Here is a 25,774-nt window from a genome sequence, read left to right as displayed (position 1 = left end):
AAGATGTCACTTATTTTTGTTACTTAATTGAATAATTCATGTTTCATTGACAGATTCTAAACGATAGAGGCCGCAAAACCCATATTTGTTCTTTGTCAAAATCATAATGTATAATACCTGTTGCATGTACATTAATTTAACTAATGTTCAATTATGTTATGATGTCATTCTATCCCAAAGATTGATGTTTTCATTCGCCACTTTGCACACCAAAGTCCCCATGTGTTATCCTCAGCCATGCTCCACTGAGTTCACCAAGAACAACAAACTTGTTGCAAGCTTCTGTCAGTCTTGTTCTGAACCGTGAGGGTGCTCCCTTCTCCAAGAACGCTCGAAGTCCTGGTACAGGATCTGTTAGGGCCTGGAACCTTCACTTAGAATAGCTCCACATTTCATAGAATTTACAGTGCAAGAGGTGGTCATTTGGCCCATCGAGTCTGCACCGGCTTTTGAAAAGAACACCCTACCCACACCTCCACCCTATCCCCATAACCCAATAACCCCACCCAACACTAAGGCCAATTTAGCATAGCCAATCCACCTAACCTGCACATCTTTGGACTGTGGGGGGGGAAACCTGAGCACCCGGAGGAAACCCACGCACACACGGGGAGAACGTGCAGACTCCGCACAGACAGTGACCCAGCTGGGAATCGAACCTGGGACCCTGGAGCTGTGAAGCAATTGTGCTAACCACTATGCTGCCCCATAGGCATCACAGTGGCGCAGTGGGTTATCCCTGCTGCCTCACGGCGCCGAGGTCCCAGGTTCGATCCTGGTTCTGGGTCACTGTCCATGTGGAGTTTGCACATTCTCCCAGTGTTTGCATGGGTTTCGCTCCCACAACCCAAAAGATGTGCAGGCTAGGTGGATCGGCGATGCTAAATTGCCCCTTTATTGGAAAAAATGAATTGGGTACTCTAAATCTATTTTAAAAATAGCTCCACATAGCTATAGCCAAGACTGGGAACTGGATAGGAAGGACATCACAAATTAAAAATGCGGGGCACTATTTTTTCCACACTATCACACCGGATTAGGTAAAATTAGCTGTGCTCTGAAAGCTAGTGATTTGAAACAGACCTGTTGGACTTTAATCTGGTGTTGTGAGACTTCTTGCTGTGCCCACCCCAGTCCAACGCCGGCATCTCAACATCATTAAAATTAGATATATAATCTTTTTTTAATAATCTTTATTGTCACAAGTAGGCTTACATTGCAATGAAGTTACTGTGAAAAGCCCCTGGTTGCCACATCCCGGCGCCTGTTTGGGTACACAGGAGAATTCAGAATGTCTAAATAACCTAATAGTTTGTCTTTCGGGACTAGTGGGAGGAAACTGGAGCACCAGGAGGAAACCCACGCAGACACAGGGAGAACGTGTGTACAGATAGTGACCCAAGATGGGAATTGAACCCGGGACCCTGGCGCTGTGAAACCACAGTGCTAACCAATGTGCTACCGTGCTGCCCATAACAGAGTATACAATCTTGATTGTCTCAAATTATCCCAAATAAGACCACATGATATAGGATTAGAATTAGGCCACTCGGACCTGCACTACCAATCGATCATGGCTGATATGTTCCTGATGCCCATAACCCCTTGATCCGCTCATGAATCAAGAAATCCCCTCATTAATCAAGAACATTGAGGAGTGGCACTGCTGTCTCACGTCGCCAAGGAACTGGGTTCGATCCCAGCTCCGGGTCACTGTCCTTGTGGAGTTTGTACATTCTCTCAATGTCTGGTCTCACACCCACAACCCAAAGATGTGCAGTGTAGGTGGATTGGCCACGCCAAATTGCCTCTTAATTGGAAAAATAAATGAATTGGGTACTCTAATTTTTTTTTATACAAAATTAATCAAAAACACCAGATTTGTACTGGAGATGCTGTTACTTAGAGGGCTCCAGATCAAGAGCTGGAAGGTGGAATTAGACAGATTAGTTATTTTTTAAAACACAAGAACTAGGAGCAGGAATAGGCAATTAAGTCTCCCTAATCTGCTCCACCAATCAATACGATCATGGCTGAAATCATTGTGGCCTCATCGCTACTATCCTGCTCATTCTCCGTAACCCTTCAAACCATTACTGTCTTAACTCCTCCTTAAACTTACTCACTGCCCCAGCATTCACCACCACACTCTGGGGTAGCGAATTCCCCAGATTCATGATCCTTTGGGAGAAGTAGTTTCTCCTCATGTGTTTTAAATTTGCTACCCCTTATCCTAAGACTATGACCTCTCGTTCTAGAATGCCTCACAAGAGGAAGCATCTGCTCCACGTCTACTTCATCCATACCTTCTAGCATCTTATATACCTCAATTAGATCTCCACTCAATTCTTCTAACCGTTGGAGAGTATCGGCCTAAACTGCTCAATCTCTCTTCATTCGACAAACTGATCTTTGGAATCAATCTAGTGAACCTCCTCTGAACTGCTTAAAATGCCACTACATCTTTCCTCATAAGGGGACAAAACTGTGCACAATACTCCAAGAGCGGTCTCACCAATGCCATGTACAGTTACAACACTTCCTTACCTTTATACTCTATTCCTTTAGCTATAAAATCCAACATGTGCAGTGGGCTGCAAATTCCAACATCAGGGGCTGGTTTAGCTCACTCGGCTAAATCGCTGGCTTTTAAAGCAGACCAAGCAGGCCAGCAGCACGGTTCGATTCCCGTACCAGCCTCCCCGGACAGGCGCCGGAATGTGGCGACTAGGGGCTTTTCACAGTAACTTCATTGAAGCCTACTCGTGACAATAAGCGATTTTCATTTCATTTCATGTCATTTGCTTCCTTTATTACCCGACGTACATGCATGTTAGTTTTTTGGACTCACCCACGAGAACACCCAGATGCCTCTGTACGGAAGCACCTCAAAGTCATTCCCCATTTATTTGTTTTTAAATTTAGAGTAAACAATTCTTTGCTTCCAATCAAGGGGAAATTTAGCATGGCCAATCCATCTACCTGCACATCTTTGGGTTGTGGGGTGAAACCCACGCAGACACGAAGAGAATGTGTAAACTCCACAGTGACCCGGGGCCGGGATCAAACCAGGGCCTCAATGTTGTGAGGCAACAGTGCTAACCACTGTGCCACCGTGCCTTTCCCTATTTAGATAATAAGTTGCCTTTCCAATTTTCCGACCATAATGCATGACCTCACACGTATCCACGTTAAACTCCATCTGCCACATTTTGGCCCACTCTCCTAACCTATCTATATCCATTTGTATGGTTCTTAAGTCCTCATTGCAACTTACTGTCCCAGCTATTTTGTGTCATCTGCAAATTTGGCTATGGAACCTTCTATCCCTGTATTCAAGTTGTTAACATAAATTGTAAATAGTTGGGGCCATGTGGCACCCCACTAGCTACATCTTGCCATCCAGAGAAAGACCCATTTATCCCGACTCCCGTCAGCCAAATAATAATAATCGCTTATTGTCACAAGTAGGCTTCAATTAAGTTACTGTGAAAAGCCCCTAGTTGCCACAATCCGGTGCCTGTTGAGGGAGGCTGGTACGGGAATTGAACCCGCGCTGCTGGCATTCTTCTGCATTACAAGCCAACTGTTTAGCCCACTGTGCTAGTAAATAACCCTAATCCCATGTGATCTAACTTTGCGCATTAACCTTAGTGCAGCACCCTGACGAACGCCTTCCGGAAGTCCAGATATATTACATCTACAGGATAAAAGGCTGTGGATTCTGAGCAATGGTAGAAATGAGTTTGGTTGTCAGTGCTCCTCACAAATAAATTGCCTGCCACCACTTCACACATGGGCTGGTTTAGCTCACTCGGCTAAATCGCTGGCTTTTAAAGCAGACCAAGCAGGCCAGCAGCACGGTTCGATTCCCGTACCAGCCTCCCCGGACAGGCGCCGGAATGTGGCGACTAGGGGCTTTTCACAGTAACTTAATTGAAGCCTACTCGTGACAATAAGCGATTTTCATTTCATTTCATGTGAACCATTGCTTGGGCAACATTTTATAGGTTGATAATGAACTTTTAATACGTAGCTTAGCATTGTTCAATGGCTTCATAGAAGAAAATTAGAGAAAAAATAAAAATACATACATTTGCATTCAAAAAGAAGATTTTGCATCAGATTAGAATTTCACAAGGGAAGAATTTTTGGATGTATATTCAAGGAAGAGAAACTGCACACAGTGCTGGAGCTTTTTATACATCTAGGCAACATTCTTGTTAAGATGCATGTAGGTGTAGTCCAGCAGGTACTGTGGAGGAGACTCTGGTTCAAGTGTTAAACACTTGTGTAAAACAAGTTAAAAGGTACCACGCATTGAAAACCTGGCCGTACAATCACATAGTTTTACAGACAACACTGCACCTAAGAGCACTTACATTTTTGAATGTGCCAAGAATGGAAACATTTTGTTGCATTTATATAGCTGTCAGCAGGAGACTCAGAAGAGGCTATTCCACTTTGAGCTGTCACAGAGGAGCCCTTTCCTATCCTAACCCAATCTCCTAACACACAGGAGGAACTTTCAGCATGGAGGGTCACTAATGATCAGAAGCTGAAATATTGGCTGATGTCTTTTACTTGCTTAACCTTGGAGTGCTGAGGCCAATGACACCACTGTCTTGGTTGAGTTGAGATAACTCAGTGCTGACCTGATCGGAATCATTCAAAGCAAAATTTCACTTCTCACCAATTTTCTCATTTGTTGAAAACGATGACTCCTTGCTGGAATATGGAAGGTACTCGAATGAGCTAGTGTTATTCGTTGGGTGAGCTTTGACTGAATGTTGGCATTAGAAGGGCATTTGTAACCATACATTTTCATTTCCAGCCGGGGTTACTTGGTAGCAATCAAGAGTGGGAACACTTTTCCCCCTCCATCCCAAAATTGTTGAGATCAACTGTAACTCAACACGGGCAAGAGATGGCTGGGACAATCTTGACTTAAATGGCTCAACTATAGACAGGTAATTGAGTCCTCAATAGGGCTAATCAATGAACAGTAGAGCACAGAAGGTGGTAATTCAACCCACTGAGTCTGCACCGCATCGTGCCTCATTTGTTTGTCCAACAAAGTTTCTTGCAATAGTCTTTAAAAACACATTGCAGTACATGTACCCATTGTTAAGTAACAAGAGTGCCATCGACCGATTACGACAGCACTTCCACACAGAAATGTTCACAGCAATTTAAAGTGGGAGAAATGTATGCATAGCAAGCTGCAGCCCACTTACTTATAATATTAAAATAAATGCTCAGTCCTAAATACACTCACAAAACATAACTTACATGCACAAGATGGTTTAGCAAACAGTATTAACAGTTAGAGTGGAACCCTGTTTAAAATCTGAAATGGTCAATATCACCTCACTGTATTTTTGCTGTGATGCACACACCTTTCCTTGTTTGTGGAGAAAAGACACTCAAACACAACATTATTACAGTACTCATATATGAAGATACATCAAGTTTCATCGGTGGGGATGAGGTCGAAGAGGTACTGACATTCAAACAATGAGACATTAACTCCTCTTCGAAATCCACTTGGGTATTTCTGTACCATCCTGCACCCAGACCTGGCATAGTAGCATCTGCAACCTAAACCACTCACCCCAACACCCTCTCCTTAAAATCCACCTCTTATATCCAAAGATGAGCAGGTTAGTTGGGACTATTGGGATAGGGTGGGATGTGGGTGTAGGTAGTGTGCTCTTTCAGAGGGTTGGTGCACACTCAGCAGGCCGAATGGCCTCCTCCTGCACTGTAGTAATTCTATGTTAATTCCCTTTCACCAAATCTCCTCATAGCTCCTCCTTCAATTCAAAGTTCACTTTTGACTGATAAGGCTTCTGCCATGTTAATCATGAATTGCAAGCTGTTATTCACTCACGTTTCATTTTTTGTGCAAAGTTGTTTTTAACCGATTAAACCTCAATTTTTCTAATAAATCTGCTTTGTTTAATTTCTTAGGCTATCAAAAATATATTGATACTTGCAACTGGCTTTTAGACTCAAATTCAAGGGTAAATAAAATTTGTCAATCAGAAGATCTATACCTACCATCTACACTGAAATGGCCTTAAAAAGGATCAGTCCTGAAAGAGTTAATTTGAATGACTAAATACTGGACCGTTTTCTATTACACAACAGAGGACTAATAGGTGTCTATTGCATGTGGGCAACCAAAGGTCAACAACATGCACACATGGCATATTATACCACATGCCAGGTGGGACACCACTGATATACAGGAAAACATCCTTGGACCGTCTACGTCAATCGGAGTTAATCTGATACCCTTCAACAGCCAAATCAAAATTGCTGCCCCACTGTGATGTGCACTGTTTAGTTTTATACCTCTTGATTGAACAGCCAGCCCTTGGAGGAGAAAGTGACGTGACCTGCAAAACATTCCAAAATGAGCTTCACGCTCTGTGACATTTGAACTGATTCTTGGTATAAGCACAGGGTGAATAATCAAACAAGATGACACAGATCAGTACAGATTAGCTCCACAAGTGTTTATGCAGTCTATCTACCCATTCCCTGTCACAGGGCATGGTTTAAAATCTGACCTTGTTCCCATTTTGACTTTAACAAGCAAACTTGCAAGTTTCTTCTTGATTAACCCTGCCTCGTCAATTTAATTTAGGTAAAACCGATCCACGGTAAGCTCAATACAGTAAAAGTCAAGCGATTTGAGCGAGCTCTGCTTTTTTACAGCATTTATGTTCTGGGTTTTTGAACGGAGTGAGAATTTTTCATTTGTTTTTGAAATGACATGAAATCACCCCGATTTCCTGCTCATAATCACTATTTAGAAAATGGTTATTTGGGCAAGCACTGATGAGCTACTCCAGTGGTATTTGCAGCAATCATAACTTGCAAAACAACTGAAATAATTGGAGTTTCCTTGGATGCGTTTTAAAAGGGGAGGGTGTTGGAGAGTGAAGCGGTTTCAGTTGGGACTCCAGAATACTGAGTCCAAAATGAGCTGGCACAGAAAATCTTCTAAAAATAAAATTGATTGACTTATGATGTGGCGATGCCGGCGTTGGACTGGGGTGAGCACAGTAAGAAGTCTTACAACACCAGGTTAAAGTCCAACAGGTTTGTTTCAAACACTAGCTTTCGGAGCACTGCTCCTTCCTCAGGAAGGAGCCTGAGGAAGGAGCAGTGCTCCGAAAGCTAGTGTTTGAAACAAACCTGTTGGACTTTAACCTGGTGTTGTAAGACTTCTTACTTTATTGAGTTAAACAGAAATAATACTTCTGGTTGACATGGCTGTGTTTTGGGCAGAACATCACTAGTCCATTTATCCTATCCTTAAAAATCTCCCATCAAGTTCCCTAGAATTGATCATCCCGAATTTTGTTTGCTAATGGGAATTTATTCAAAGTTGAAAGCACAAACAGCAATGGACTAACAGGAATCACTTGCATTGCTATTATGACAAATAGGCTTCCTTGAAACGCAGAACAAGATTTTGACAATCCCAGTAGTGACTGCTATCTTCAACAATACCGACTTCTTAAGTGACACAATGCATAAAACTAAACACCAGTTAGAAATAATGAGTGGCAACACACTACTTCCTTCCCCTCAGTTGTACAAGTGTTTAAAGTTGGTTACAAAAAAAAAACAGGATGGGTAGGGGATTGGCTACAAACAAAACTGTCCAGGGCCCTGGCAGTTGTCAGATACATGGTCCATTTGGCCATTCCATAGGAGTTCAAATAGTGAGTGCCGGTGGGCTGTACAACCTCAGAGCATCACACTGGACTTCAATCCTGTACACACTTTTGACAGCTGTCATTGGAATACTCCCTAAATCAAAGGTATGGAGGTTAATTATGGCACCCTCCCTGAAATAAGTTGAGTTTGCACAGGCTAGTAATCAAACATGGGATTCTTTGGGACTCTCTGGGAACAAAATTTCTCCTTTAATGAAAAAAGGGATAACCCCCATTTTCCTTCAATAACAGTCAGTGTACAAAATAATATGGGCTTGTTATTAATTTAACTATGGAAAAATATAAAAATCTTTTCTTTAAAAAAAACCCAAAAACTGAAATTTCATCATCTTCTTCCTATGACTCAAGGCTGTACTGTTTTCCCTGCTGGATCAGGAGAGAAAAAAATGCATAGTTCACCTGTTAAATTAGGTTTTGCAGCCAAAACTAAATAATGTGTCTCTACTTTTGTTCATATCCATTCTCTTCCAACACTTAATTCATAACTATCGACCATCCAACCAGTAGCACCTTTTATCATAAAAGTGCTACACAAACTCCCTTTGTTGTACCTCTGTTCGAGACTGGTTCCTGTAATTAAAGTTCACAAGAATGATTCCTGGAATGAAGAACTTGTCGTATGAGGAACGTTTGAGGACTCTGGGTCTGTACTCGTTGGAGTTTAGAAGGACGAGAGGGGATCTTATTGAAACATACAAGATACTGCGAGGCCTGGATAGAGTGGACGTGGAGAGGATGTTTCCACTTGTGGGAAAAACTAGAACCAGAGGACACCATCTCAGATTAAAGGGACGATCCTTTAAAACAGAGATGAGGAGGAATTATTTTCAGCCAGAGGGTGGTGGATCTGTGGAAGACTTTACCGCAGAGGCTGCAGAGGCCAATTCACTGAGTGTCTTTAAGACAGAGATAGATAGGTTCTTGATAATTAAGGGGATTAGGGGTTTTGGGGAGAAGGCAGCAGAATAGGGATGAGAAAATATCAGCCATGATTGAATGGCGGAGCAGACTCAATGGACAGAGTGGCCTAATTCTGCTCCTATGCCTTAGGTCTTATTTCCAGCAAGGTGGCCAATGCCCTGTTCAAAGGTAGGCATCACCAGCAACCACCGACACATTATTTTGTCACTGCTATCCCTAAATTGTTCTGCTACTACCTTGACTTAGTCGTACTCAAGTCAAGAGTCCACCAAAGCCCAAGAACTGAAAAACCAGCTGTGCATCCCCAGTTTGAATAGTCAAAGTCCAGACCTTAGTACAACCAAATATCTGCTCGCCGTTTAAATACAGCTTTTGGGCCCGATTTAGCTCATTTGTCTGAACTGCCGCTTTGTGATGCAAAGCAAGGCCAACAGCTCTGGTTCAATTCCCGTACTGGCTGAGGTTACTCACCTTCTCAACCTTGCCCCTCACCTGAGGTGGGCTGACCCTCAGGTTAAATCACCCCCACTCAGCCGGTGGTTATCTGGGGACCATGGGCAATTTACTTCTACATCCTTTGCGTGGCCTTCACTGCATCAGAGCCCCTGCCTTTAGGGTTGACAGCGCTTGGTTAAGATTAGCTGCCAACGCGAAGGAACGCGTAGAATAATTTAAAAAAAGCTGTTTTCAATTTTGGACGTCTTGTCCATCCATACACACAAAGCAATTTGCAGGAGATTAACATACGGGCGACGGAGCCGGCTTTGTCGCACAGCAAGGACCGACCGACTCACCAGCTAATATTTACAACCTGACATCTGAAATCGGGGGGGTGGGCCCAAACGCCAGGAACCTGCGGCAAAATGTCTCTGCGATAACCTGGGATTTGGTTATTGAAGTGGGTCACAACCGGGGGGGGGGGGGGGGGAGGTGCTGACAAAACCGACCTTGGCTGCTCTGGGCGCCGGGTGTTCGCGACTCGGCGCCGTCCGCGCTGCCACATCCCGGGGGGGGGGGGGGGGGGGGGTTGCCGCCGGGGTCCAAGAGGCCCGGGCGGGCAAACAGAGAACATCCCCAAAAACACTACGGGTAATCGCCCGGCGGCATTAAAACTCACCGGGAAACGTCAGCGGGAGGAGGCCGTGGGAGGGGAAGGAAAAGCTCGGGCGCCGGGGCGACTTGATCCGAAGATCGGGCTGTTTCCTCGCCTTTCTGCCGGGAGCTCACAATCAGCTGGGAGCCGTCAGAGCCACGACACAACAATGGCGGCCGCTTCACTTCCGCCCGGTGCAACCTGCTCACTCTTCCCCACCCCCCCCCTCTCCTTCCGGGCCGCTGGGTGCCACGAAACCCGTCCCGTTCCCACCAAGAAAGCAGGAACCGGTCAACAGGCAGGATGGGAGAGATAGTCCCCTTCTACATCAATATTCAACACTTCATTTCATACTTAAATATTATTAAAGGGCAGCACGGTGGCCTAGTGGTTAGCACAACCGCCTCACGGCGCTGAGGTCCCAGGTTCGATCCCGGCTCTGGGTCACTGTCCGTGTGGAGTTTGCACGTTCTCCCTGTGTCTGCGTGGGTTTCGCCCCCACAACCCAAAAATGTGCAGAGTAGGTGGATTGGCCACGCTAAATTGCCCCTTAATTGGAAAAAATAATTGGCTAATCTATATTTAAAAAAAAAATATTATTAAAGCACTATTTAAGCCGGGAATCAGCGATTGTAACTCCTTCAGTGATATTTGTTCGATACTATGCTGTGACCGCCCCCGCCCGTGATTAGTTTGAATGCAAATCATCTCTTTGATGACAATTACGTTTCGGTGGGTTTTCAACCTGCATCGACGCTTTGCAATAAAACAAGTACCTCACAATACTGCCAATACCATGACCTTGGCAACCAGTGAGCGCAGTTTGCAAAACTACACCTCGTATCTAATTGTAGAAATGATGGGCTAAAATTATTAAAAAGTGTGAAGTCATGATGCAGAAATAACTTATTTGGGGAGATCATTTAATAAAGAAAGACCTACATTTAAAATAGATCTTTCCACGACCACCAGAGATCACAAAGCACTTGACAGCCAGGGAATTTTTGAAGTGCAGTCACTGTTGCAATGTCAGGTATACAGCACTCAGCAAACTCCCACAAACAGCAATGTGATAATGACCTGTTTTTGTGACGACGGTTAAGGGATCATTATTGGCCAGGGTGTGAGGATAACTTCCCTCCTCATCTTTAAAATAGCACCACTGGGGGCGGCACGGTGGCACAGTGGTTAGCACTGTTGCCTCACAGCGTCAGGGATTTGAATTCGATATCGACCTCGGGTGACTGGAGTTTATATGTTCTTCCCATGTCTGTGGGTTTGCCCCGGGTGCTCCAGTTTCCTCCCACAGTTCAAAGATGTGCAGTTTAGATAGATTGGCCATGCTAAATTGTCCCTAGGTGGTATTTCGGGGATAGGGTGGAAGATTGGGACTGGGTGGGTTGCTCTTTTAGAGAGTCGGTGCACTCGATGGGCCGCATGACCTCCTTCTGCACTGTAGGGATTATATGATCTTTTACATCCACCAGATCAATGGGATCTCAGTTACATCTCATCCGAAAGGCAGCACTTCTGACAGTGTAGTGCTCCCTCAGCACTGCCAGCCTCAATTTTTGTCTTCACTGCTCAACCCTAGAATGGGACTTGAATCCTGAAATTTGTGATTCAGAGGTGAATATGCTACCAACTGAACCATGGCTGACACACACACACACACACACACACACAGCTGACATGTCTCATAAGCAAAAAAGCAAATTATTCATATTATTATTAAAACGTGTATTCAAATTCTGTTTGATAATGCTCCTGCGAAACATCTCAGGGCATTGTTTTGTCAAGTCACCATACAAATGCAAGATGTACTTTTTGTTGAAATAACAGTATGCTTTATCAACTCGCTTCATCAACTTTGGGTAATTTTCATCCACCTCTTGGTAGACATTAGCCCACAACACAACGAAACAATACTTAAACTGAACCCTAAATTGTTAAGCTTAAATAGTTCAGTTGAGGCAGAAGATCAGCTGTGATCAAATTGAATGGCAGAGTAGACTTGAGGGACTGTACGGTGTCCCCTTTCTTATGTTATAAGGACAGTTGTCATGGGAAACAAAACTGCTACACTGGTATTTTACAAGGACAGTGTTTAGTAGTTATTGACGACGGCATTGCTCAGGCTCTATGAATGGAATTTTGTTTTGAGTTTATGTTGTAGTTGATGTGGAAATACTTTGTTTTGAATTTAAGTGCCTGAAAAGGGATAATATTCCAATTCCCAGTGTTAACTTCATTTGTTTTGATTTACACATAAAACATCACCAAAAGTGGTCAGTCTTGGCTCAGTTGTGGAACTTTTGCCTCTGAGTCACAGTTTTAGGTTCAAGCTTAGCCCCAGAGATTTGAGTGTGTAATCTAGGCTAGTAGTGTTACGAAAGTGCTGAGAGGGTCTGAGGTGCCATCTACTATTTGACTTCGCAGGTGAATGTATAAGATCCAATGGCACTATTTGAAGAAGAGCATAGGGGTTCCCATGGTCAACATTTATCCTTCAATGAACAGCATGAAAAACCAAATGAACAGATTTTAAAAGAATAACGTCAATTATCATTTGCCATCACGTGTCACAGGTGAACTTTCAAAAATAAAATGGACAGATTCTTGTGTTGATGTGGAGAGGGATACATGCACGGTGCTGAGTCAAGGAATTTAAAATATAATGTGAAGGTCCTAAGCATGTGTTTTAATGGTGAGATAAGATTGATTATTTTCTAACTTTCCCTTTGTTTAGGATCTTTGCATTAAGTGAGAGCACAGGTGGAGCCCTGCTCTAAACCTCTCAAAATGCTTTTGAGCCTGTCACTCTGAAGGCATGGAGTCGGCAACTAGGGATCTGAGTTTGGAGCAGGGTCCAAAAACAATGCCTCAGTCGGTGTAGTAGACTCTCTACTGAGACACGGTAACTTCAAAATATCAAAATCAATTTTTGCTATAACAACTTGATTTTTCAATTCCCAATTACCCCATCCTTCCCTGAATATCTGCTGCAGAGGGATTTTCTGTGAAACAAAATTTTGTTTTGAAATATCCTCCTCATGTCTCCCGTGCCGTTTTTGCAATTCTTGTACAGTTAGTTGTCAAAAAACAATTTAAGACTATCCTAGATGCAAACTTTTAATGTTGTCGAGGCTCCGTGATGGCATATTTAACAACGGAAATGCAGGAACAAATCGACGTCCTCTGGTAATCCAACAGCCATACCCTGCTTTGGAAACTGCATGAATTGTAGTATCCCAGGAAACTCTCAGGGGTTTTGCACTGCCAAACCACACTTAAGATCTTGAAAATTAGATAAATGTACCCCCTGATCAAATGAACTCTACATTTATCATGAATTAGAAACTCATGTTTGGGTTTCTCTGGTGATCAGACATTTTGCCAACCAAAACAAAAGTCCTGATGTTGACAGCACCAAGAAGGAAAGGATATTAGAATGTGATTTACCCATCAGAAAAATTGACGCAAATTTCAAACCCGTTTAAAAAGATTTATTGGGCATTTATTTTATATTTATGCCCCCACAGAACCGAAACAGCTGTGAACAAAGTCACAAATTACATCCTATGTGATTGTGGCAAAGGTAAACTTTCCCTCCTTGTCTTTCTTGACCCGCCGGCAGCCTTTGACCCAGGTAACCACACCATCCTCCTCCACGAATCTCCACTGTCGTCCAGCTGGGTGGGATGGCTCTCACCTGCTTCATTCAGTTTTTTCTAACTTGTGGCCAAGAAAATCACTTGCAATTGTTTTTTTTCTGTTCCCACACCATTAGTTCTGGTGTCCCCCAAGGATCTATCCTTCTCCCCATCTGTTCTCATCTACATGCTGCCCCTCAGTGGCACAGTATTAGTTTTCACGTACAGTTTCTGCACCAGCTCTACCTCACCACCACCTCTTTCAACTCCATTTTTGCTAAATTATCAGACTACATATCTGACATTCAATGCTGGATGGGCAGAATTTTCCCCCATTTAAATATTGGGAATACGCAAGACATTGTGTTTGGTCCATTCTCCAAACTGCATTCACTAGTTACCACCTCCATTCCTCTCAATAAGCTATCGATCACATATTTGTCCATTCACTAAAACTGTAACATTTCCTGACTCTGCCTCATCTTAGCTCATTTACTGCTGAAACGCTAATTCATGCCTTGTTATCACGAGACACAACTATTGCAATGCACTCCTGGATGGTTTCTCACATTCTACCCTCCCTAACCTAGAGGTCATCCAGAACTCTGCTACCCATTTCTTAAATGGCACGAGTCTCATTTTTAGTCCTCGTTGCCCTGTGCTCATTGACCTACATTCACTCCTAGTCAAGCAATGTCTTTTTTTTTCAAACACGCATCCTTGTTTTCAACTCTCTCAATGGCCTTGCCCCTCCCTCCCTTCCTCTGCAAGCTCCTCCAATCCTAGATATATGGACTCTAGTTCGGGTCTCTTGTGCATCCCTAGATCTTAATTGCTCCATTATGTGTGGCCATGCCTTCAGTGGCCGAGCCCCACCATTGGAATTCCCTCCTTACCCTTTCTGCCTTGCTTTCCTCCTGTAAGAAAGACACTCCTTAACCCTCTTTGACCAAGTTTTTGGTAATCTGACCGAATATTCCTTACATGGTTCAATGTTTAATAACGCTCTTGTGAAGTACCTTCCAGTGTTTTACTAAGAAACATAGAAAATAGGAACAGGAGGAGGCCATCCTGCCCTTCGAACATGTCCCACCATTCATTATGATCGCGATTGACCATCCAACTTAGTGTAACCTGTTCCCACTCCTATGTCCTTTTGACTCCTTTAGCCCCAAGGGCTACATCTAACTCCTCTCAAAAACATACAATATTTTGACCTCAAAGGTTTCCTGTAGTAGCGAATTCCACAGGCTCACCACTCTCTGGGTGAAAAATATTCTCATCATCTTAGTCCTAAATAGTTTACCCCGTATCCTCAGACTGAGACCCCTGATTCTGGACTCCCTGCCAATGGGAACATCCTTTGTGCATCTACTCTGTCTAATCCTGTGAGAACTTTATAGGTTTCTGTGAGATCCCCCCCATATTCTTCTAAACTCCAGCAAATATAATCCTAACTGACTCAATCGCTTCTCATGTCAGCCCCGCCATCCTTGGAATCAGCCTGTACTGCACTGCCTCCATAGCAAGAACATATTTCCTCAGATAAGGAGGCCCAAACTGTATACAATATTTCAGGTGTGGTCTCACCAAGGCCCAGTATAATTTCAGCAAGGCATCTCTATCCCTGTACTTGAGTCCTCTCGCTATGAAGGAACATACCATTTGCCTTCTTTACCTCAAAGCTCACTCAGCTTTGTGTCATCGGCCAATTTGGAGATATTACATTTAGTTCCCTCATCTAAATCATTAATATATATTGTGAAATGTTTTACTATATTAATGATGCTATATAAATAGAAATTGTTGTGTGGTTGATTATTTTTCAGTGCAATAAATGAAAATCAATTCAATTTTATCTATACCACTTTTAAATTAATTACACATAATTGACGAAATGGAAATAGTCTATTTAGAGTTTATCCTCCAAACACGCTGAGTCCCAAAACCGCAAGCCTACCCTCTGCCATATCGCTTTTTACTTCAACAATCTATCAATTCTATGTGGTCATTGTTTCAATTATTAACTCTACTGTACATATCCTACACCATCTGAGTAAATGTTTCTCCTACTGTCTTGACATCCTATGAATCATAGGAACCACCAAATCCCATATACTTTGCCCTATCCCTTCATCATTTTAAACAACTCTCATAAAATCAAACAAGCGGCTTACTGGAACAAAAAAAACACTTCCAAGTCTTCAGATTTGAATGTACTCACTTGGTGGGCAATGGGAGATATCTGCAGTTCTCCATATGATTCTAAAATGTGTAATTCTAGACAAAAGTCTTGGCAAGCTATGTAACACAGGAGCCATCAAGGCGGTCTAATCATTGCATTAACAAGGGCAACGTATATATTCTTCAGTAAAAAACAGGGGCCAGTAAGCAAGAACCCGACGTAATTTTATTTGCAGTAACCCAGGGTTGCTCTGGCCAATTATTGTATCCCTACAATGCAACTGAAAGCGCCGAAATTAGCAGATATTGAGATTAGGACCTGCCACCTTCAATATAGCTCAGAGCCGCAATTGTGCATTACACTAAAGAAGACATCAGGGAAGACCTAATTTTATACAGACAGCCCGAGAGAGAGGTACATTCCTGAGGGCGACAGCAGATGAGGTTTAAACGGTCGGTCAAAACATTGCAGGCGGTGACGTACCTGGTTTCCCTCACTTCACTTTAGGCTGTCACACCGGAAATGCCACGTGTAACAAGTGCGCATGTGCGGGGGCTCCGGCCGCTCGATTTCCGCTCCCTGCGGGCCGGAAGCGGCTGTGCGGCGGGCGGCGAAGCGTCACAATCGTGGGGGAGGAGCTAAGCTAGGCTAGGCCAAGCAGCGTCACACAGCCAGCCGCTTGGCCTCGGCTCTGGTGCGGCCATGTCACGGAGCGGCAACAGCAACAGCGGCGGCTACAGCAGCCCGAAGATCGGCGCCGGGGCCCCGCTGCCCTGTCTCAACGGTGAGCAGTGAGTGAGTGGGCGGGCGCGCGTGATTGCCGCGGCGGGGGTCTGATCCAACACCAACCCCCCCCCCCCCCCCCCCCAGCCCTTTCCCCATCGACTGAGCCGGAGTGTCACCCCCTCCCCCACCCCACCGCCTGGACAGTCGGTGATCGGGACCGTTAGATGGGACCGAGTTCTGCGCCCCTTCTCCCCCCCCCCCGACTCCTGAGGATCTGATACCCACCCCCCCCCCCCCCCCCCATTCAGACTCCTTCTCCTCGACCCATGTAAACGTGTCAGTGAAACTTGGTGACGCCCCGTCTCTGCCTCCCCCTCCAACAGCTGCAGTCTTTCGAAACCACTGGAGCTGAAGTCACCAGACCTTCCTCCATGTTGCAAATCAACCAGGAGTTATGTTCATTTTAATATGTGTGTTGGTGGATTAATTATGTGCTAATCCTTTCTTTTCTCACTGGTACCTTTGGTGTCAGCCAACCCTACCCCGTGTGTTTCATTCAATCTTTAATAGTTTCTCTCTCTGGATGGGTGGCTGTGTACATGGGTGACTGTGTACAGTTTTTTCCGATGATGTGTTGGTGTACTCCACATCTTTATAAAACCGCTGGCTCGCCAGTGCATTGCGAGGGTGGATACCAAAGCGTGAGTATAAAGCCCAGCTCAAATGCCCAGAAAATAATAGGTGCATTTTTGAGGGTCCTGTTGGGCAATGCCAAGAAGTTTCTGCACAACTTCTGGGTTATTGACTGTTGATGTAAGTGATATCTCCGTGGTGAGAAAAATCAAAATCTTCAATCATAGAATTTACAGTGCTGAAAGAGGCCATTCGGCATGCACATCTTTGACTGTGGGAAGAAACCGGAGCACCCGGAGGAAACCCACGTAAACACGGGGAGAATGTGCTGTGCCAACTCCGCACAGAGAGTGATCCAAGCCGGGAATTGAACCTGAGACCCTGGAACTTTGAAGCAACTGTGTTACCGTGCTGCCCACCATCTACTTTTAGATCAGAGATAGTGGGAAATTGCAAATTTCTGACCTGTTATTTTCTCTATCATTCCTAATGGATACTAACTTGAAAGGATGAATTGAATGTCTGGTTTGAGAAGGGGGTCGACAAGAGCCCGACCTGCTGCAGAACTAAGATGGGACTATACCGATTTGTGGATATAACAGTTGGTGTAAGAATGGTTGTAAGTTGTACAAATGTAACCAGGATCATAGATCTCCTGTATCTACCCTATCCCTGTAACCCCCACTTAATCTTTTTGGACACTCAGGGCAATTTAGCATGTCCAATCCACCTAACCCGCACATCTTTGGACTGTGGAAGGAAACTGGAGCACCCGGAGGAAATCCACACAGACATGGGGAGAACGTGCAGACTCCGCACAGACAGTGACCCAAGTCGGGAATCGAACCTGGGACCCTGGTGCTGTGAAGCAACTGCGCTAACCACTATGCTACCATGCCACCTGTGCTTTGTACAGATTTAAAAAAAAAACTGATTTGGAGCATTGTGTGCTACTCCTTTTACCATAACTTATAAATTACCAGAATGATTGATTTTTCAAATTGCCACTGATTTGGACTCGAAAGCTCTCATTTTTTAGTCCAACAATATAACCAATAAGCTGCTCTACACGGTTGTCAAATGAAGGTATGGTGAATAGATTTTGAATCAGTGTATGATCCCAAAAAGTGTAAATTAGCATGGTTTTACTACAAGTCATACAATGTATTTCCCAATTTTCTCATATCCCTTTGAGGGTGATGACTGCCAGCATGAAATTATAGTTTTTCACAGGATTTAAAGGTGATGGCCAAGTTCTTGAGAGCAAGAAGCTTTAAAAATCAAAACTTGAAATAAAGTTCAGAGAGATTATGTTTGGCGAGATGGGTCATGGCGTGATCATCAATCACAAAAAAAACTTGTCTAATGCCTTCATTACATTTGTAGAGGAAAGCTACAACCATTCTGACATCTTGTATGATATCCACCAATGGGTACAGTTCTACAGCAAGTTTAACTCTTTTTGAGGGTAAGTATTAGAGGGACAAGATCAGCTATTTGTTTGTACTTTCAGTTGATGGGATAATAATGATGGTGTCTCCACCACCTTTGAGCACCTCTACCACATTACCTAGGAAAGTAAGATCACACTCTTGTTACTCTTAACCAAAGTGTAGACTTTAAAAATAAATCTTATGCAGCTGAGATGAAGAAATTGATGAAAATCACTGGCTGAAAGTCACAGTTGTGTAGAGATATTACAAAGACTTTCACTTAAAAATATTTTTTGTAGACAAAATAAATTTGTTGTGATTCCTGAATACTGGGTTTACCTTACTTAAGTGCTTGATTTAAAGATTTCCTATTCAGAGGTATTTGTGTAAGAGAAACATTCGGACATCTGAATTTCAGCACAGCATTGCTTAGCTGCTGGCAGGACTGCTGAGCCTCACACTACTCAGGAGCAGTGCTCCGAAAGCTAGTGATTCGAAACAAACCTGTTGGACTTTAATTTGGTGCTGTAAGACTTGTTCCTGTGCTCACCCCAGTCCAACGTCGGCATCTCCACATCGAGTCTAACACAGTTAGGTCAGCAAGCCTATGAAGCTAAATAACAGGCAATTACCCTGTAAGTCTACCTTGTGGAACATTGCAGTTGATAATGAAACCTGTATTTTTAATCACATTTGATATAGATCTAATTATTGGGTGGGGAATGGCAAACTGAAATTATTTTAAATTTAATTCTGATTGCCTTTATGATTCAGTTCATGTCTTGAGTTTGTAAGCCCCACAGACCAGTAAGTCCCCAGCTTTATTCTTGTATTCTCATAGCTGTTTTCAATCGTGGCACAATTGAAGGGCAAGTTGATCAGAGCTTGTGTTTCTGATTGTTTTCTAGTACCTATGCCAGAAGTGTTCTTGCGTAAATATCAGCTGTGGACAGTATTGAGGAAGACTATGATAACTTTATGTCCAGTACTTTTGCATTGTCATTGTCCGGGCTCAGAAATGAGGAATGGCCACTTGAACAAAGGCCAGAAGGTGACTGTAAATGTCCTTGAATCAAACTCTTTTTGGTGAAGGAGAAAATTGACAGTGAAAGGCAGACAAAGAAAATCCTTATGCATTATGTCTTTCTGTGGAAAGTCACTCAGCCATGGTGGCGAGGCCTTTGGTCTGGACCTCACGCTCCTGGTAGGGCCTCCCTAGTGGTAAGGTTGGGGGGGGGGGGAGGTTCCAGACACAGAACGATGCAAGAAGCCCTCAATGGCAATGCAGATGTAGGAGGGTGGTGACCCCCAACGGCTGCAAAGTCGGAAGAAGCGGCCCCAGTTGTCATGGTTCACCATGGCATTGAAGCTGGCCACCAACTGCCGGGACTGTATGCCTGGGGCTGTGCACCTGAGTCCCCACACTAAACCATGCCACGCCCAGGCCTCCATCATGCAATATGTCCATTTTATACACATTTCTCAGCAGGAAATCACACCATCGTGATTATTCAATGATTCTGTGAGAGATTGATCCCTAGCTTTTCATATATTATGGGGAGGCCAGATCTGTTTCTTTTGTTCCATTTTATGACAAATTCTGGATGGACAGAACCAGATGAATGGGGTAGATCAAGAGAGGTTCAGGAATGTTAATGCTATGCTGGCCTTTCTTGCAAGCAAATGGTGTGCTGGACTTTATAGCAAGAGGATTCAAGTACGGTAGCAGGGATGTCTTACTGCAGTTGCGCGGGGCCTTGCTGAGACTACATCTGGAATATTGTGTGCAGGCTTGGTCTCCTTATCTGAGGAAGGATGTTCTAGCTATAGAAGGAGTACAGCGAAGGTTTACCAGACTGATTCCTGGGATGGCAGGACTGATGTACGAGGAGAGATTGAATCGGTTAGGATTGTATTCGCTGGGCAGCATGGCGGCGCAGTGGTTGCACTGCTGCCTCACGGCACCGAGGTCCCAGGTTCGATCCCGGCTCTGTGTCACTGTCCGAGTGGAGTTTGCACATTCTCCTCATGTTTGCGTGAGTTTCGCCCCACAACCCAAACCTGTGCAGGGTAGCTGGTTCGGCCACGCTAAATTGCCCCTTAATTGGATAAAATGAATTGGGTACTCTAAATTTATTTTAAAAAAGGATTTGTATTCGCTGGAGTTCAGAAGAATGGGGGGGAGTTCATAGAAAATTCTAACAGGACCGGACAAGGTAGATGCAGGAAGGATGTTCCCGACGTTGGGTGTGTCAAGAACCAGGGGACACAGTCTGAGGATACGGGGTAGATCATTTAGGACAGAGATGAGGATAAATTTCTTCACCCAGAGAGTGGTGAGCCTGTGGAATTTGTTACCACAGAAAGTAGTTGCGTCCAAAACATTGTATGGTTTCAAGAAGCAGTTAGATATAGCACTTAGGCAAAGGGGATCAAAGGATATGGGGGAAGGTGAGATTAGGTTATTGAGTTGGATGATCAGCCATGATAATGAATGGCGGAGTAGCCTTGAAGGGCTGAAAGGCTTCCTCTTTTCTGTTTCTAAACCACAGGGATTCCTGAAAGCCGGAGAAGAAGTAAAATCGTGCCAACGGCACCGCTGAGATTGTGGTGACAATAGACGGATGAATGACACAAATTTCACTGACTTGTTACAACCTCTAATGCACACGTTTTGATATACATGTTTAATCACTTTGCAAACAAAGAAATCTTATTGCCATGCAATGTGCTGTGATATGCAGTTCAATTTGCTTCTTGTTATGAGTAACCATAGCAGCCATGTGGTTTTGAAGGAGACTGTTGGTATCCCAATTAGAATCATAGAATGGTTAAGGAGGCCATTTGGCGTGTGTGTGTGTCAGTCCTAGCTCTCCATGAGCAAATCATCTAGTCCCACTCTCCCACTCCTTCCCTTTCAGATAATTTGAATTCCCCTGTGAAAGCCATGATTGGATATGCCCCCAACACATTCTCAGGCAGTTAATTCCAGCGCTTGCTGCATAAAAAATGCTTTCATTTTCTATTGGTCCTTTCGTTACTCACCTTAAATTGTTGTTTATTTTGCCAGTCACCTCTCCCTACCTTTCTACCAATAGGAACAGTTTCTCTTGATCCACTCTGTCCATACTCATGATTTTGAACACTTACAGACTTCTTTAAAAAAAAACTTTTCTCAACTCGTGTCCCTGTTGCATCTCCTGTTAATTTCAAATTTGCACCACTTTCTTTAAAATAACCAATTTCAAACTGCAGTTTAGCCTGTAGTTGTTGGTTGACTAAACTATAAATGGATTTGGAAGCTATTTAAAATGATAGGTGCCATTGGTATTCTGGCTTCAAGGAAAAATTATATGGTTGTGGTCTGCTGCCTACATAAAGATTAACAATTCCTGCTCCAACTGAAAAGCTAAAGGATACATTTATTTCTGCTCACAGCTGCATCTTGGTGTTCTCTTAGGTGGATTTTTAAAATATGTGTCCTTTCCTTCAAAGAGTAAACTTGTTTGGAGATATTCTCAGCTTTAATCTGAGTCTGAGTGTCATCCCGAGTGGCACTGGTTGTATGCGGAAAAACATGTTACGTACCAGCACGGGGCAATTTTGTTGGGTCTTGCAGGAGAAAATATTTATCCTGTTGAGTATTTCTCCCTTATTTTTCCTTGCTCTTCTGTGAATCAAATCCATATAAAAGTGATTTTTGTGACATTCATCTTATATTCATCTTATTAAAAATGTGTACTATGAACTTTCAGTTTGGTCTTTGTTCTGCAGAACTTTAATCTCCCTGAGATGTTATCCGGACTCTTATTTCCTATACATCTGAGTTTAGCTAGATCTGATTTTAAGTGATGGGAATTGTTTTTTGACACTCTGCACAATATCTTTTCCCAGGCCCTTTGATGAATCAACATCCTTCGATTCCCACTGAGCAAGGATATAATGTGATCCCACCAGCACCATATCCACAGCAAATACCAGCAAAGAACTTTCCACATCTTGCCACTGAGCATCAAAACTATGAGTATCATCAACATTTTCAACCTGGTGGTAATTTTCAGAGCTTTGGACAGACTGCCAGCAGACCTCAACCAAATACTCCCCATTTGCAAAAGGGTACTTCTGCTGATGGACAAAGCGTTCATATGGCTGCATATGCAGGGTCTTACTCAAGAATGGCACAGCCATCCCAAGGCTCATTTGCATCTGCAACATCCAGCAGTGTTCACACTGGAGCCTCAAACCTTCCACAGACAAGCTGGCAGTATAATCCTCCGCAACAGTCCCATCCTGTCAGCCAGCCTCCAGCTGGGATGCAAGCAAATCATGTAGTTCCAGGTGCAGGAACTGGTCAGGTGCCCTATGGAAATGCTGGTCCAAAACCAGCAGTAGGCAATCAGTATGCAAATGTAGCTGGAGGATCTTTCGTACAAAGCTACGCAAACCAAGGTAAGCCAGAATTTGTGTTTCTGGTTTCTCATTGTGAAAAATGATATGATTGCTTATAAACTGATGATTTGTTCGAAAACCGCCTCAGTTCCTCCTGGAGGGGCAATAAATACCACCGAGTAGAGAACACATCTGCATTTCTCAAATAGCTACATTTGTGTAACTGTGTTAGAGTTAGTGTGCTGTATGCCCTGATTCTGTCAAGGCCAAGTTACATGTGGCGATGACTTCTGATAAATGAGATTGCTCTCAAGGAATCTGTTTCTACTGTATTTTACTTATGTAATCAGAGTTTCTGGGTAGTACAGCATCTTAAAAGTACAGAGATTTTCTGCATTGAAATTCTCATTGCACATAGTATTTGCGACAGGGCTGAGATAACGTGCAATTGGAGCACCTCAAATCTGCCTGCTTGTAAACGGTGAATTCGTTGATCGCTGGTCGTAAAACAAAATTGAACTCTATTGAGATTTTTCACTAGGATGGGATTTATTAACTAAAAGACATAAAGTTCACCGATCAGTGAATGAGTGATAAAAAGGAAATACAGGGATTTACAGAACTGAGGTTATACCTATCAGGAATAGTTGAACAGACTGGGACACTTGGCTCTAGTAAAGAAATGTCAGGGGGATGACTAGATCGAGGTCTTTAAGACTATGAAAGAATTTGGGTAGATGAAAATATGTTAATATTTAACAGGTAATCAAATCTGGAGGGCATAAATGTACATGAAACACTTGAATCCAACAGGAAATTAAGGAGAAGCTCCCCAGGACTGGTGCCGACTCGATGGGCCGAATGGCCCTCCTTCTGCACTGTAAATTCTATGATAAGTGGTTTACATGTGAAATATGCTAACACAGGGAGCAGTTGCAGTGACTAGCATAAATGTACGGGAAAGCTAGGTGAATACATGAGGGAGAAAGGAAAAACAGGATATTCTGAGGGAATTAGATGAAGTGGTGTGGGAATAGGCTTAAACTCTGCCACAGGGTTGATGGGTCTGTCTCATTAGTGCAAATACAGGTTGGAAATGCTTGTGGCCGAGTGTGTATCGGATGTTGGAATTTTGGGGATTTCAGAATATACTGCGCATGTGCGGCTTGGGTTGGGAACTGCGCACGTGCAATGCGGGTTGGGAACAGTGCATATGCGGTGTGCTCAAAATAATGTGCGGATTTCGGATAAGGGTGCTCAACCTGTACTACATAATTCTATGACCAGAAGTTTAAAACGGCACTACCTTCCCCACCTCCAGTCTGAAACGAAGTGGCAATGTTGAGATGTTGAATAGAAGTGTGGTGTCCATGCCTGTACTTGAGCTCCGGCTGGGAGCCTGCTTTTTCTCTTCAGAAATGTGGCTTTTTGAGCATTTTGTTTTTTGAGCATTTTGGTTGAGTATTTTCCATTTCGTACATTGTGCTTCTTAAATATTTTCCTCCATTTTCTTGCCTGGGCCTTTCCTTTGACCTTTCATTATTTAAGGGTATTTGGACCGTTAGTGTAATGATTTTTCATTACCAAAGATAAACTTTTGTATAATTTAACATTTTCTGTTTTTGTATTAAATTGTTGGAATATCTGATACTTCTTGCCAATCCCACTTATCTTTCAGTTTTTAACCTCCTGAAGTGTATAAGAGCTCATAAATGTTGATCTGTCTTTCTCTTCACGGGTAGCATAGTGGTTAGCACTGGCTTCACAGGGCTGGGGTCCCAAGTTCGATTCCCAGCTTGGGTCATTGTCTGTGCGGAGTCTGCACGTTCTCCCTGTGCCTGCGTGGGTTTCCTCCGGGTGCTCCGGTTTTCTCCCACAAGTCCCGAAAGATATGCTGTTAGGCAATTTGGACATTCTCCCTCTGTGTGTCCGAATTTTCCAGCATTTGTAGTTTTGTTTCTTTTTCTTACCCCAGTTTGTGTATGTCTGGAGCTGAACATTCCGTATGACCAGCTTAATATCTTAAATTCTATGATCAATATTTTCTGTCTTGCATTTAGTCTATTCTTTCATTAAATGCACATTTTCTGAAAATAGCTTAATTTTCTTTAGTAAAGTCGACATATTTTGAAAGATTTCAAAGACTTTGCAAGTGCCTATTTTGTAGGGTGTACCCCAGACAGTATTAGGAAATGATATATTTACTACATAGAGGCTTGGTTTCTTTGAGGGTTTCAATTGGAAATATCATGGTTTCAGCTCTGGGGAGCAGAGGGCCCTAGGTTTTTGTTTAAAGCAAGTGCTTGTCTTTGCAATAATTTAAATGGAATCTGACCATAGTATCTGCGTTTTCAGTGCTATATAGCTCAGAAACAGTTGGTGATTGTTGCAAAGGTTTTAGGGAATGGGTTTTTCTGAAAAATTAAATGATATTTGATAGATTTCTGCAAAGTACAGAAACAAAACCCATTTGACGAGAATGACATTCTTTTGTATTTCTGGTAGGTACTTAATAAGTAGGGCAGCACGGTAGCACAAGTGGCTAGCACTGTGGCTTCACAGTGCCAGGGTCCAGGGTTTGATTCTCCGCTGGGTCACTGTCTGTGCGGAGTCTGCATGTTCTCCCCGTGTGTGCGTGGGTTTTCTCCGGGTGCTCCGGTTTCTTCCCACAGTCCAAAGACGTTCATGTTAGGTGAATTGGCCATGATTCGTGACCAAAAAAGGTTAGGAGGGGTTATTGGGTTACGGGGATAGGGTGGAAGTGAGGGCTTAAGTGGGTCGGTGCAGACTCGATGGGCTGAATGGCCTCCTTCTGCAATGTATGTTCTATTAAATTTAAAGGAATCGAAACTTGAACTGACTATAACTAGTTCATCCCTTACATTGTGCAGTCTATAACTTTGTCCCGTGTTGGATTGTGCTGCAGTGTACGCGAACCTACTCATGAAAGGTGAATTGTTGGATATGTGCTTCTTTGACTTAGA

At 43.4% G+C, this 25,774-nt stretch overlaps 2 protein-coding genes across 4 annotated transcripts in view; one reads left to right on the top strand and one right to left on the bottom strand.

Moving 5' to 3' along the window:
* The window catches only part of sar1b (secretion associated, Ras related GTPase 1B), a 40,706-nt gene extending 24,548 nt beyond the window's left edge, over positions 1–16,158 (bottom strand). Inside the window, exon 1 of one of the 2 annotated variants that reach the window (XM_038795867.1) lies at positions 16,093–16,158. The gene's annotated coding sequence lies outside the window, so the exon portion shown is untranslated. Of the gene's footprint in view, positions 1–9,795; positions 9,999–16,092 lie in introns of those variants that run through there. The other variant, XM_038795866.1, reaches the window with a different exon arrangement.
* Positions 16,159–16,217: 59 nt separating this feature from the next.
* sec24a (SEC24 homolog A, COPII coat complex component) overlaps positions 16,218–25,774 on the top strand; it is a 93,003-nt gene continuing 83,446 nt past the window's right edge. For both annotated transcript variants that reach the window (XM_038795864.1, XM_038795865.1), the window contains exons 1-2: positions 16,218–16,393; positions 22,296–22,850. In XM_038795864.1, the coding sequence (XP_038651792.1) occupies positions 16,312–16,393; positions 22,296–22,850 (637 nt within the window). In that variant the 5' untranslated portion in view covers positions 16,218–16,311. The remainder of the gene's footprint in view (positions 16,394–22,295; positions 22,851–25,774) is intronic.

The sequence above is a fragment of the Scyliorhinus canicula genome, chromosome 4, assembly GCF_902713615.1.
Source record: "Scyliorhinus canicula chromosome 4, sScyCan1.1, whole genome shotgun sequence".
Lineage (NCBI taxonomy): Eukaryota > Metazoa > Chordata > Chondrichthyes > Carcharhiniformes > Scyliorhinidae > Scyliorhinus > Scyliorhinus canicula.
The sequence above is the reverse complement of the archived record's forward strand: the minus strand, read 5'-3'. Positions and strand labels throughout refer to the sequence as shown.